At 47.3% G+C, this 14,013-nt stretch overlaps 1 protein-coding gene across 1 annotated transcript in view; it reads right to left on the reverse strand.

Annotated features, from left to right (window-relative positions):
* Window positions 1–10,833: 10,833 nt before the first annotated feature.
* Window positions 10,834–14,013, reverse strand: part of LOC123045762 (uncharacterized) — a gene marked incomplete in the record, with an annotated part of 3,745 nt that continues 565 nt past the window's right edge. Inside the window, 3 exon segments of the mRNA XM_044468935.1 lie at window positions 10,834–11,236; window positions 11,809–11,881; window positions 13,569–14,013. Of these exon segments, the coding sequence (XP_044324870.1) occupies window positions 11,834–11,881; window positions 13,569–14,013 (493 nt within the window).

Genomic DNA, 14,013 nt, shown 5'->3' on the forward strand with positions numbered 1-14,013 from the left:
GCCCTAGATTGATTCCGCCAAGGTTCCTCCTCGTGGCGGCGGAGTTTCGTCCCATAAGCTTGCCCACCAATTTTTCCAGGACAAAACCCTTCATATAGCAGAAGATGGTCGCCAGAGGCCCACCAGGGGGCCCAGGAGATAGGGGGCGCGCCCCCCTGTCTCCTGGACAGGGTGTGGGCCCCCTGGCCTATTTCTTTTGCTCATAATTCCTTAATAAATCCAAAAAGTGGTTTCGTGGAGTTTCAGGACTTTTGGAGTTGTGCAGAATAGGTTTCCAACGTTTGCTCCTTTTTTAGCCAGAATTCCAGCTGCCGGCATTCCCCCTCTTCATGGTAAACCTTATAAAATAAGAGAGAATAGCCATAAGTAATGAGATATAATGTGTAATAACAACCCATAATGCAATAAATATTGATATAAAAGCAGGATGCAAAATGGACGTATCAGTCGACTGCATCTTGCCGAGCCTGTTCTGCTTCTGCCTCCGTGAAGAGCTCGAGTCGCGGCGCATTGTGGAGCAGGTCACTCGGGAGTACGGTTCCATAGACTAAGAAGAAGGGAGTTCTTCCAGTCGACCGATTAGGAGTTGTTCTTAATCCCCAAAGTACTGACGGAAGGTCGTCGACCCAAGCACCTGTTGCATGCTTGAGGTCACGCATCAATCGGGGTTTCAGTCCTTTGAGAATTAATCCATTTGCTCTTTCAGCTTGCCCATTCGACTGAGGATGGGCGACTGAAGCGTAATCGACCCTCGTGCCTTGGGAAGCACAAAAGGCCCTGAACTCATCAGAATCGAGGTTCAACCCATTATCCGTGATGATGCTGTGCGGAACACCATATCTGAATATTAATTCTCTGATGAAACTCACATCCATACTTGCTTCAAGGTTTTTGATGGGCTTGGCTTCGATCCATTTGGTAAAGTTGTCGACTGCTACCAGCACATGAGTAAACCCGCTCCTGCCGGTCCTCAGAGGTCCAACCTTGTCCAATCCCTAGACAGCGAAAGGCCAGACGAGTGGAATAGTATTCAGGGCTGACGCAGGCTTATGGGACATGTTGGAGTAAAACTGACAACCCTCACACTTGTCTACTATTTCTTTCGCCATCTTGTTGGCATGAGGCCAGTAAAATCCGGTTCGGTATGCTTTGGCCACGATGGTATGGGAGGACGCATGGTGGCCACAGGTCCCTGAGTGAATATCATTGAGGATCATTCTGCCTTCTTCTGGTGTGATGCACTTCTGGCTGACTCTAGTTACACTTTCTCTGAACAGCTATCCTCTTATAACTGTAAAGGCTTTGGATCGTCGGACGATCTGTCGAGCCTCTTCTTCATCCTATGGAAGTTCCTTCCTAAGAATGTATGCAATGTATGGTACTGTCCAGTCGGGAGTGATGACCAAAACATCCATGACCAAGTCGACCATGGCTGGGACTTCGACTTCAATCAGATCTGTGGCACTCTTAGGCTGCGAGGGCTCTTCAGTGAATGGATCTTCCTGAACTGAAGGCGAGTGAATATGTTCCAAGAACACATTGCTAGGGATGGTCTCTCTCTCTTGGATCCTATCTTTGCCAGTTCATCTGCAGCTTGATTTTTCAGTTGGGGTATATGGTGAAGCCCCAACCCCTCAAACTTCTTTTCCAGCTTTCTTACTGCATTGCAATAACTAGTCATGGTTGGGCTCCTGACATCCCATTCTTTCATCACTTGATTAACCACCAAATCTGAGTCACCGTAAACCATAAGGCATCAGACGCCGAGTGAAATGGCCATATGTAACCCATACAAAAGTGCTTCATATTCGGCTTCATTGTTGGAAGAGCCAAAATGAATTTGAATAACATAGTTAAGCTTGTCCCCGCGGGGGGGATACCAACACTACTCCAGCACCGGAACCATTCAGCATCTTGCAACCATCGAAGAACATGGTCCAATGCTCCGAGTGGATTTGAGTCGGCAGTTACTGCTCGATCCACTCGGCAAGGAAATCCGCGATTGCTTGGGACTTGATAGCTTTCATTGCCTCAAACTTGATATCCAATGGAAGGAGTTTAATCGCCCATTTCGCCACTCGACCAGTTGCATCTCTATTTTCAGGATTTCAGATAATGGTGCATCGCTGACGACTGTAATGGTGTGATTAGAAAAATAGTGTGCAACCTTCTTCATGGTCATGTAGATTCCATAGACAAGCTTCTAATAATGTGGATATCATTGCTTGGATGGAGTCAAAACTTCAGAGAGATAATATACTGGGTGTTGAACTTGGTAAGCTTTTCCTTCCTCTTCCCGCTCGACCGTGAGTACCGTACTGAAAATTTGTCTAGTGGCTGCAATATAAAGCAGTAATGGCTCTTTGCTGATTGGCGCAGCAAGCACCAGCTGGGTGGAAAGTAGGGTTTTAAGCTCTACAAACACTGCATCAGCTTCTTCAGTCCACTCGAACTTATCAGATTTCTTCATCAATCGGTAAAGAGGTAAGGCCTTTTCACCGAGACGAGAAATGAATCAACTCAAGGCGGACAAAGAACCACTAAGCTTCTGTACGTCGTGCACACGCACGGGGCGTTTCATTCGGAGGATGGTATCAACTTTTTCTGGATTTGCGTCGATTCCTCATTCGGAAACGAGGAAGCCGAGTAACTTTCCACTTGGAACTCTGAATGTGCACTTTGACGGATTAAGCTTGATATCATACCTCCTTAGGTTGGCAAAGATTTTTGTGAGGTCAGTCAGCAGGTCGGAACCTTTGCGTGACTTGACCATAATGTCATCCATGTATGCTTTCACATTCCGACTGATCTGTTGAGCAAGCACTTCTGAATCATCCTCATGAATGTGGCGCCGACATTTTTAAGACCGAATGGCATGGTGACATAGCAAAAGCACCCGAATAGGGTGATGAAAGCTGTTTTTATCTCATCGGGACCATACAGTCGGATCTGATGATACTCGGAATATGCATCCAAAAAAGACAAGCGCTCACACCCCGCAGTCGAGTCAACAATTTGGTCGGTGCGGGGGAGAGGGAAATGATCTTTCGGGTAGGCCCAATTGATATTCTTGAAATCAATACACATACGAAGCGAATCGTCCTTCTTAGGGACCATGACCACATTGGCAAGCCACTCGGAGTGGTAGATCTCTCGGATGAGCTCTACCGCTAGGAGTTGAGCCACTTTCTCGCCGATTGCCTTTCTCTTCTGTACGGAGGACCGCCGAAGATGCTCTTTGATAGGTTTTATCTTGGGATCAACGCGCAAATGGTGCTCAGTCAGTCCCCTGGGTACACCCGGCATGTCAGAAGGTTTCCATGCGAAGATGTTCCAGTTCTCATGGAGGAACTGGATGAGCGCTTCTTCCTATTTGCTGTCAAGTGTTGTTGAGATATGAGTCAGTGCAGCATTGGGATCAGTCGGGTGAGTATGAATCGGCTTTGTCTCATCGGACGACTGAAATGCAGAATCCGTGGCAGGTCTCTTAGTTCGGAGTAAATCGCTCGGATCTGCATTCTTCTGATATTCTTGAAATTCAATTGCTGCCATTTGCGCATCGGCAATTTTGGAACCCTTCTGGAAGCATTCCTCCACCTTTTGCCGATTGCCAATAACTGTGATCACACCTCTGGGACCAGGCATTTTCAACTTGAGGTACACGTAACATGGTCGAGCCATAAAACACACATAGGCAGGCCTACCCAGAAATGGCATGATAAGCACTTTGGAAATCCACAACCTCAAATGTCAACTTTTCCTTATGGTAATTCTTGGAATCACCAAAAACCACATCAAGGGCGATCTGGCCGAGTGATTCGGCTTTCTTTCCGGGGATAACACCATGGAAACTCCTATTGCTCTCGATAAGTTTGGACATCAGAATGCCCATCCCCTTCAAGGTTTCAGCATAAAGGATATTCAGGCCGCCACCACCATCCATCAGTACTCTGGTCAGTCGAGTGCCTTCGACCACCGGGTCGACCACCAACGCTTGCCTCCTAGGGGTGGCTATACGCGCAGGATGATCGGACTAGTCGAATGTGATGGCTGTTTGGGACCATTTCAGGTATGCAGTCGTTGTTGCCGGGGCGACCATATTCACTTCTCTGTTGATAACTTTCAATTGACTCTTGCTTTCAACATCAGCAAAAGTCATCAAGGTGGAATTGACTTTGGGATAACCATCGTCTTCTTCCTCATCCTCGTCTCTGTCCAACTCATTTCCCTTTTCATTGGGTTGACTCTCTCGGAACTGCTGGATCAGGAGACGACACTGTCGAGTGGTGTGTTTAGGGTAAATCAGATTACCCTCTTCATCCTTCTTCGTGTGAATGTGACATGGCAGATCCAACACATCATTTCCTGCTTGGCCTCTTACCTTCTTAGGGTTCCAGGGTCCCTTAGGTTTCCTTTTAGACTTCCCTTGAGCCACCGCCGCAATTTCGCCAGGTGCTGCGGGCTCGGACTTTCGCTTTTGTTTCGGATTGGAATTACCTCCACCGGCCTCCTAGCCGACTGGTTTACCTTTTCCGCTGCAGAGTCGATCCTCTTCTTCTCTGTTAGCGTACTGGGTGGCTATTTCCATCATCCAAGTCAAAGTCATATCTCCAGTTCGACCAAACTTCAGGACCAACTCTCGGTATTTGACGCCTTCCTTGAAGGCACACACTGCTTGATGCTCTGATACATTTTCAACGGTGTGATGCAAAGTGGTCCACCTCTGAATGAAATCTCTCAAAGTCTCACCCGGTTTCTGCATGCAATGCTGCAACTCTGTCAACCCTGCTGGCCGCTTATAAGTGCCCTCAAAGGTTCTGACGAACACTTGGGCAAGCTCTTCCCAACTATATATATTGTCTGGAGCTAACTAAGTCAGCCACGCTCGGGTTGACCCTTCCAACATCAAAGGAAGGTGTTTCATTGCCACTTCATCGTTTCCACCGCCAATCTGTACAGCCACTCGGTAATCCTCAAGCCAAGTTTCAGGCTTGGATTCCCCAGTGAACTTGCTGACTCCGGTCGCCAACCTGAAGTTGGGAGGAATCACCGCTGCCCTGATGGCTCTGCTGAAACACTCTGGATCAGAAACATGCACTCTGCTGCCACTCGGACGATCTCTGTCGGGCTCTTCTCTATGCGCTCTGTTCTGGTCAACCAGACCTTGAACAAGGATGGATCTCGCATCAAAGCCCGACTCTCTTGGGTCGAATGGTGCTCTACGTCCATCACTGTGACGGCGTCTATCATCGTTCTGCCGAGGCACATATGATGCACTCCTCGGAGGAGGCGTGGGCACTCGACGACGATTGTCGCGGTCGAGCCGATGATCATACTATCCACGATCCTCACGCCGCATGGGCGATCTTGGACTGTGGGCTGACTGAACTGTATCCGCTACCATGGATCTGCTGTGAATCCTATTCCGCGACTGAGACACTGCGGTGTTTTGCTCTCCTACCGCCCGGAGCAAGGCCAGGATCTGCATCAAACCTCTGTCGGCCTCTGACTGGGAGGGTTGTATTGACTCTGCTATGCGGGCTGCAACTGCGAGATTTTGGATCAGAGTGTGGTATACCTTAGGTGGAGGCGAAAAAAGCTGTCGTCGACTGGATTCAAAGATCCGCTCCCGAGCACGCTCGTCAAGAGCGCGCTGAAGGTTCTCCAGTCGAGTGGGCTCAGCTAAATTAGCCAGGTGCACCTCTTCCAAGGCCCGGGCCTCGGGGGTTTCTCCAACGATGGGCGTGTGGAGTGCATCCATGTTGCGGCGACGAAGTTCTTCCCTCTACTGTGAAGAGAGGGGTTCGGGATGGTACTCCTCGTGGAGGCGCGACGGATGGCCGCCCCCGTCTCCGCCGTCTTCACGGCGGAAACCAGGTGGACTGTGTGGTCTGTCAACCATCAAGACATCAGCCGTAGGGTCACTGCTATCGCACTCGGATGCGGGTCTCCGCGGATCCAGTCGACAGATCAAACAGGCCGTGGAGAGTTTCGTCGGGCTCGATCGCCGTGACTTGATGGGTGTCCGAACGTTGAGCCACCGCGTGTTTCACCCACCGCTGAAGCCGCGATCGACCGGATCGCTTGCGGCGGCGAACAACAGGGAGGGAAAACGCCATCGTAGCCGACTCATACTGAGTCAATGGCTGCAGGAGAAGGACGCCGCGAATGGATGTGCGAAAGAGCGTCGCCCCTCGGACAAGGAGCGCCTCGACATCAAGGGGAGCTTCCTGAAGCCAAGCGGAGTCTACGGCGATGAAAACGAGCGCATCGAGACGGATCTCGCGGCCCTCAGCCAATCCTCCGCCGAAAACTATGATGATGATCGAAATTCTTTTGCAACTTCACCAATAAGTCGCTAAGACACCTGCCCCAAGGTGGGAGCCAACTGTCGTGGTTCTAAGACTGACAGTAGAAAGGGGGGTAGGTATGGAGAGGCAAGATCTCAGCTATGGTGAAGGTGTACACACGAGGTTTATGAGTTCAGGCCCTTCTCGGAGGAAGTAACAGCCCTACGTCTCGGTGCCCGGAGGCGGTCGATTGGATTATGTGTGATATTACAGGGGGTGTGAACCCTTGTCCCAGAGGAGGGGGTGGCTTATATAGAGTGCGCCAGGACCCCGGCCATCCTCCGTTACAAGGGGATTAATGTACATAAAGTAGGGGCGTTACAGGTAACGCCAGCCTTAATGATATTGATGACCTTAAAGACTACGGAGGAACGCATGCCCGTTACAATGCTGAGTGACTCTGGGTCTTTGTTTGGTCGAGTGATTCCTTGGGTGGTCGAGTGAAAATAGGTAGGAAGACTCCTGAGTGACATGATCGTCGAGTGGATTGCACTCGACGTCTTTGACGGGGGGTCTCTTGTTGTCTCTTGGACTTCTTATCCTCTAGGGTAGGGACCTTGGGTAGGATGTATAGGTCAGGCCTATGACCCCACCCCAGGTCTGTATCCTCATCACCCGGGTTGACTGAAATCCTATGTTTCCAAATGCTCTGTTTTGCACATGCATTCCTATCCTATTCATGTGTTTTTCCTGTCCCTGCGTTTATAGAATCCTCCAATTCTAAGGAGCCCTTACAGATTTACTTCATTTTCAGATAGACGTCAAAGAAAACTCTATGTGTTATGTCCTGCTCCTGTCGTGCCGTCATCCACCCCACCTAAGGTGCACCATCGACAGAAGCATTCACAGCAGCAGAGATCCCCCTGCAGAATTTCTTTCGCCGCCTCAGATCATCTTCCCCGTTGCCGGCAGCCACGCCAACTGCATTATCATCATCGACTGAGCAGATGAACCTGAGGACTACACAGTTCTGGAAGAGAGGTCGCAGTCTTTCATGTTTGCTTACGTTATACATCGGTTATTATTACCTGCTACTTTATCATTCAAACTTGAATTTTGAAATGCCCATGGGTCTCATATCGAGCCAGGAACGAATAGTATCTGTCTACTATCTGGTTCATCTGGGGTCTTCTATGTGGTTCATGTTGGGTGGGCAACAAACAATAGATGATCCATTGTCTATCTTTTTAAACTGAAGCTATAATCTACCTGTTATCATTAGTTTTGGATACATCCACTCGTTTGCTACCATCAGTCTTGATTTTGCATGCACCCCTTAGGCCTTACAGAATCAAACTATTTTTTTTATTATGCATGTCAGATATTGTACACAATCGTACTGAACATGTAGAGAAAAAGAGAAGACCGTAGCGTGGGAATATAATGTCATGCAGATGCCACTCCATAGTGGGCGAAGTGGGCCCCCTCCTGCATTTCCAGATTGTATTCCAGAGGAAGATAACTGTTCAGATGGGGATTCAGAAGGAGCCGACCACGCCTGTTTACCACCTGAGGTGTTTGCTCTAACCTGGCATGCTGATGTTGGTCATATCATGCATATGGCGCCTTGCATTGCTTACATTATACATCTTATATGTCATCAGCTTAGTTTAGATTTGCTTTATGTGAATGCCACCTGCTTGGTTTCTATATCATACTCCCACCATTTCTAAACATTTGTCTTTTTAGAGATTTCAACAAGTGACTACATACGGAACAAAATGAGTGAATCTACACTCTAAAATATGTCTATCCTGGATCTGCTTGTTTCTCTTGTAGTATGCAAACAGAATATTGGAGAAGAGCACCCCACTATGCAATGGTAGAGAAAGTAATGCAGATAAGGTTCAAGATAGTGAGACAACCCTGTTGGTCTCCAAGAAATGTGATAAAAAACGATCTTGTAGACAGTGAGAAAACCCCATAGTCCTGCGTTGATGTAGTGTTCGAGTTACTGGCCAGTACCGCTGGCACAAGCTCTTCGAACTCGCTGCCTGAATCACTTCGGCTTCTTCAGTCTCAGCTACAAGCTGAAAGACATCAGTCAGTTGTGCTGCGGCAAGAAGCCGAATGACTGAGGAAGTCCCTGCATAATTTAGATGCGTACTTTCTTGTGCAACAGCAAGCGCTGGAGGATTTAAGCGCCAAACAAGAGAAAGTTAATAAGCTTGCTAAGCATCTTGCCAGCATTATGGGTACCCAGGATATTGTTTCTTGAGCTCTTCTGAAGTGGTTTCAGTTCCGGACTTGTTTTGCTGCGGCGTTTATATGCTGCTTTGTTCCCTATATTTGCACTGGTGGCGAACTTTGATGCCCAGTGGATGTAATATGTGTAATAGCCATGATAGCCTAGCATAAGTTGCTTTCTTATTTATTTCCTTATTGTCTTGTTTATTTGTCTGCTTGTAGTCAGTGCAGTTCTTTTTCCGTGGTTTGCTAGTGGCCGCAATAACCTATTTTTAAAACTAGGCCACAATAACCATGGGCTACATATTTACTGTAGTGGCACTGGGCCTCCTACCGGCCGTAGAAACAATGGACCTTCTACGCGTCGTAGAAACAATGGGCCTTCTACATGCCGTAGACACAATGGGCCTTCTACGGGTCGTATCATCAATGGGCCTTATATGGGCCGGACGATCGATCGACCAAACATGGGCCAATAACAGACCGCATTATGGCCGTAAACGGGTTAGAGTTGGAATCCTCCGTTCATGGGCCGACCATAACGGGTCGTCGTTAATAGGCCGTATTTGATGACGCTATGAAAATAGCCCAACATATTAACGGGTCACAAACGGGCCGACTGTAACAACGAGCTGAACTTGGCCCACAAGCAAAAAATGACAGTAACGGGTCATAAGTAACCGAATGCTGGAAATGAGCCCAAGAGTAAATGGGCCCTGAGAAGGCCGACAGATAACATGGGCCGGAAATGACCCAATAGAATAATGGGTCGTTAATGGGTATAAAGTGATACAATGTTCATTACGGGCCAGTTTCAGCATGGGCCATTAATGGGCCAAGAGTTACAAAGGGCCTCATATGCGCCGAAAGACATCATGGGCCATACATGGGACGGAAGTTAAAACGGGCTGGAATCATATTGGACGGCCCAGATGACGCTACTGGGCCTAATTCGGATAGGCCGTAACGGGCCCTGTGTTTGCGGGCTGTAAATGGGCTATATGCGACCATGCCGTTAAGAGGCTTTCCGTGGGCCAGCCCGCCACCTTTTGACCAAGTCAAACGGGCCGACCTTTTCACAGGAATGGGCCTCTGTTGGGTCATGCCACGTGTCGACATATCATAGGCGCCTTCTGTCCAATGAGTGGATGACATCTGTCCCAACGATGAGCCGACACGTGTTTCCTCCAGCCAATGATGATTTTACACGTGGAAAATCCCCATTGGTGGGGGCTGTTAACGGGTTATCGGATCCAAAACCCGACCCGATAGCTTAACGGTGTTCCGTTACGGTGGATGCCACGTGTCGGTCACCCTTGACGAAAGCACTTCTGTGACGCGCGATTTATCGTCATGAAAGTGGACACTTCCGTGATGATAATTTTGGTAATGTCATGGAACACTTCTATGACAGCACAGGTATGACTATCTTGATTCTGTCATAAAATCGTCATGGATGTACATGCATGACAGAAAACGTGACCTACTGTGACAAACACGTATCATCACGGAAGTGTATTTTTTTGTAGTGTTTGGAAGACTTGGGCCCCGGCCAAGTACAAGCTTCACTTCTTGCTAGCGCTGAGGCGTCGGATTTGGCCGGCAGGCAGACGCCTTCGACACGGCCTCCAATCCCACGTCGTGTGCCCATTATGCGAGCAGGAGGCTGAACTGCAGACCACCTGGCATTGGGTTGTGTGTTTGCCAGGGAGGTGTGGCACTCTACCCTCGCACGGTGCGGCCTCGGTCAGTTGGTGCCCACCATGGATGCAACTCTCATGGAGTGGTGGGCAGCCAGTCGTGCAATGATCCCGAAGGAGCGGAGGAAGGGTTTCGATTCGCTTGCCCTCCTCATCGTCTGGATGCTATGGAAGGAGCGTAATAGTCGCGTCTTCCAACGGTCTTTGCTAGAGAGAGGTTTGTAGTCGCATCAGTGATGAGGTTGAGCTATGAAAACTTTCTGGTGCGAGTGATGAGCTTGAGCTATGAAAACTTTCTGGTGCGAGGGGGTTGTCGTACTTCTGGAGATGGGACCTTCTAGCATGTAGGGCGTTGTTGGGTGCCCCATGGTGTTAATGGCTGCCCACCATATGCTACCGTGGGGATGGTTGTAACCGCGGCACAAGCCACCGGACTCTCTGTACTTCTATTTCTAATACATCGACGCGCAAAGCTTTTACACGTTCGCAAAAAAAAAGTGCATTGATAATTAAGCCTCCGTCTCAAAATATAAGACTGTCCTACGAAAACGTCTTATATTTTGAGTCGAAGGTAGCATTAAAGATGAGCATGATGCTACTTTAAGCATGGGTCGATGAACGCTGATTCGGGTACCACCAAGTCACAGCTCCACTGCAAATAAAAGCATACTACTAGAATGGCAAATCCAAATTGGACTTGAATCTGCTTAACCACATAACATGGAACACTACTGCATTCAGCTTTTGAAGGGGCAGTGGCGAAATGATGCCACATCTTTGCACGCAAGGAAAAAAGAACTGGGTTCACATTTACTATCCTGGTTTCCGCATCCTTTGAACCCCCTGAATCTTCTGTTCAAAAGAACAAATATGCGATACTGGAAGTCCAGAAATCATCCAGCCAAAAAGAGGAGGAAATAGGCAGGCACTTCAACTCAAGGTACAGTTCAAGGATCCCGGCTTCAAATCTTGCGACCACTCTTACAGAGCCTCTACACGCTGCAAAACAAGATGAAAAGGACGTCATAACAAGCTTTAAGAAATGGAAACATGCCATCAGACCGCTAGTCACAAACACAGGTCACCACTAATAATCAAATCAAGCCTTATAGTCTGCCATGTGTTGGAGAGTGAACGTGAAGACCTTAAATTTCAGGTTCAGGGCCTTCTCATTGAGGATCACAGATAACATGCATTATATGGTTATTATACCACCACACAGCGAAAAATAAGTGGACACTCAAGATGCAACCTTTTATAATCAAATACTGCTCCCTAAGAACAATAATAATTATTCACTAGCGGTTCAACATACATGGAAAGCAAGATCGTTACTAAAGTGTGTTAGCCCAACACACGCGTGCAAGCAAATAAATTAGATACAAACAGAAGATAAGAATCGATCAGGTGATGCTGTAGAACCATTTGAGTTCAACCAACCAGTAGTGAAGGAATGGGGAGGTGTCAAGTGAGGGTGCAAAAGAAATGAGTAGCCAAATACCAGAACTGATCCAGGATAGAAGGAAGTTATACATACATATGAAACAAAGTAATAGGTAAGTAAGGTTTACCTTGCTGAGAACAAGATCTCTGCCCTTACTTCAACCCGGCAATTTTTATCTTTGCCAATAAGTTCTTGTTTTCCTACAAAGCAACATCAGCACAGACATGGTAAACAAAAAGGTTGGTGCTTATCTCAGTAACATATCTAAAGACAATCCTTGCAAAACTGATGATGAAGGAACAAACTGGTACAAACAAGAACAGCAAAATGATAAGAATAGCATACAACGATGTATCCTGTTAAATCTGAAGACTTGTTAAAACCTGAATCTGTAAACGATATTGAAGTACTCAACATAAATGTCTCATTCCAGTTCATGTCTGGAAGCTCCCTCTCATGCAAAACTACATGGATAATGGTTTTTGATATCACATTCAAACAGACTGAAGTTCAAGACAGCTGCACACATGTGGACCAATAAACCTATACACTAGCAAAGATCAACAGTATCATAGGTCCAACCTCACATAGTTTATCCAGCAACATGCACGCAATATAAAGTACTCCCTCCATTCCCTAATATAAGACCTTTTAGCTTTTTCTTGATTCGTATGTTAGACACATTTTAGTATGTATGTTCACTTATTTTAGTATGTAAGCAGTCAATATTGAAATAGTTAAAAGGTCTTATATTCGGGAACGGAGGGAGTAGAATATTAACTCCTATCAACCCTTACATGACATACATGAAGGATGTAACCATTTCAGTCAGCAACAGAAAAATGGCAATTAGTTCATGTACAAGATTAATGCATACTTCAGTAGTTTAGTTGCAACTGTGCGTTGCACAATACTTCCTATAGCTATAGGTCAACACTTAAACTCACAAAATAGCATAGCTTGTACATGTAACTAAAGTGTTACCACCTATTCTATTCATCCAGAAAAAGGAAACTACCACTTTGCTTTGACTTTTGATAGCTCAAACTGTCACATTGTATGACACAAGACATCAAAATGCTCTTGAAATGAGCTTTCCAAAAGGATGTATGTAGAATGACGTATTAGCTACTTCTCCAACTCACTTGGCCACCCAGGCCTTCTACAGCAGGTATGAGGTCCCACTCCACCACTTTCACATTTTGCAGCTTAGCCCTCACGAGATTCTGACAGATGCTAGCAAGAATGCAAATTTTGTTGAAGAGAGAGATGACATATGCAGATTAAAGAAAACGTAGCAAAATCTATAAATGCTACAATAAGATGAACTGATACTCTGTCCTGTACATGCACAATTGAACACACGGGCCATGGATATGCAATACAAGCATATTACATATCCATGCCATCTCTTTTGAACAAACAAATGCTACATTGTTCAACTATTTATAAGCACTTAACTTAATAAGAAGCAAGGGTTTTCTCTACTGAATAAGATCTGATTCAAACAGGAAAAAATAGATCACGCAGCAAGAAGTTGGCATTAGTAGTTGGCCCTGCTGTTCAAATCAGCATGCCCTGCAGAGACCGGTTTAACCTTTTTATCTGGTAAGTAGTACTATTTCATATGACAACTCTACCTTAGCATTTAAAGGGGAGTCAAGTCTTTACAATGAAACCTAAGTTATATCCAGAGTGCCAACTGAAATCCCAAAATTCCTTGGATTCCGACTCAAATATGTGCACAAGATTGCTTCACTTGCAAAATGCTGTTTCCTCTCAGTCTAATAACCGATGCACAACCAAAGCAATGCATTTTTTCAAGGACGCAAACAAATCAATTTTACTACAGAAGCACATCAAGAAAAGCATTCAGCAAACTAGCACCTGACGGCGCACCAGCTTCCTTCCCCCCTCCGCCTCCCGAGCAAGCCTCTCCAGCCTCCTTAGCATCCCGGAATACATCTCCTCCACCTCGGTTGATTGCCCCGTGGCCGAGGCCACCAAGGCCTCCACCCTTCCCAGCCCGAACGCATCAATCATCCCATCCATCGCCTTCTGGTCTCTGATGCTGAAGCCCTTTGCCGGCGGACGCGGCAGCCACGGCATTGGCGACTCCGCCGCGAAGGTGTGGTACTGGCCCCGGAAACCAGGACCCACGTTGACGACCTGGAGGGAGGTGGGGAAGAGGCGGGAATCCACAAGGAGGAAGGCGCGGTAGTCGAACGAGTGGATGGAGAGGTTGGAGGAGGCGGAGGGGGCTACGAGCAGAAACACGAGGGGGTGGGTGAGGGCCAATGATTTAGACAGGGAGCGGGCGACGGCGACCTCG

Source organism: Triticum aestivum, chromosome 2B, assembly GCF_018294505.1.
Source record: "Triticum aestivum cultivar Chinese Spring chromosome 2B, IWGSC CS RefSeq v2.1, whole genome shotgun sequence".
In the NCBI taxonomy this organism is placed as follows: Eukaryota; Viridiplantae; Streptophyta; class Magnoliopsida; order Poales; family Poaceae; genus Triticum; species Triticum aestivum.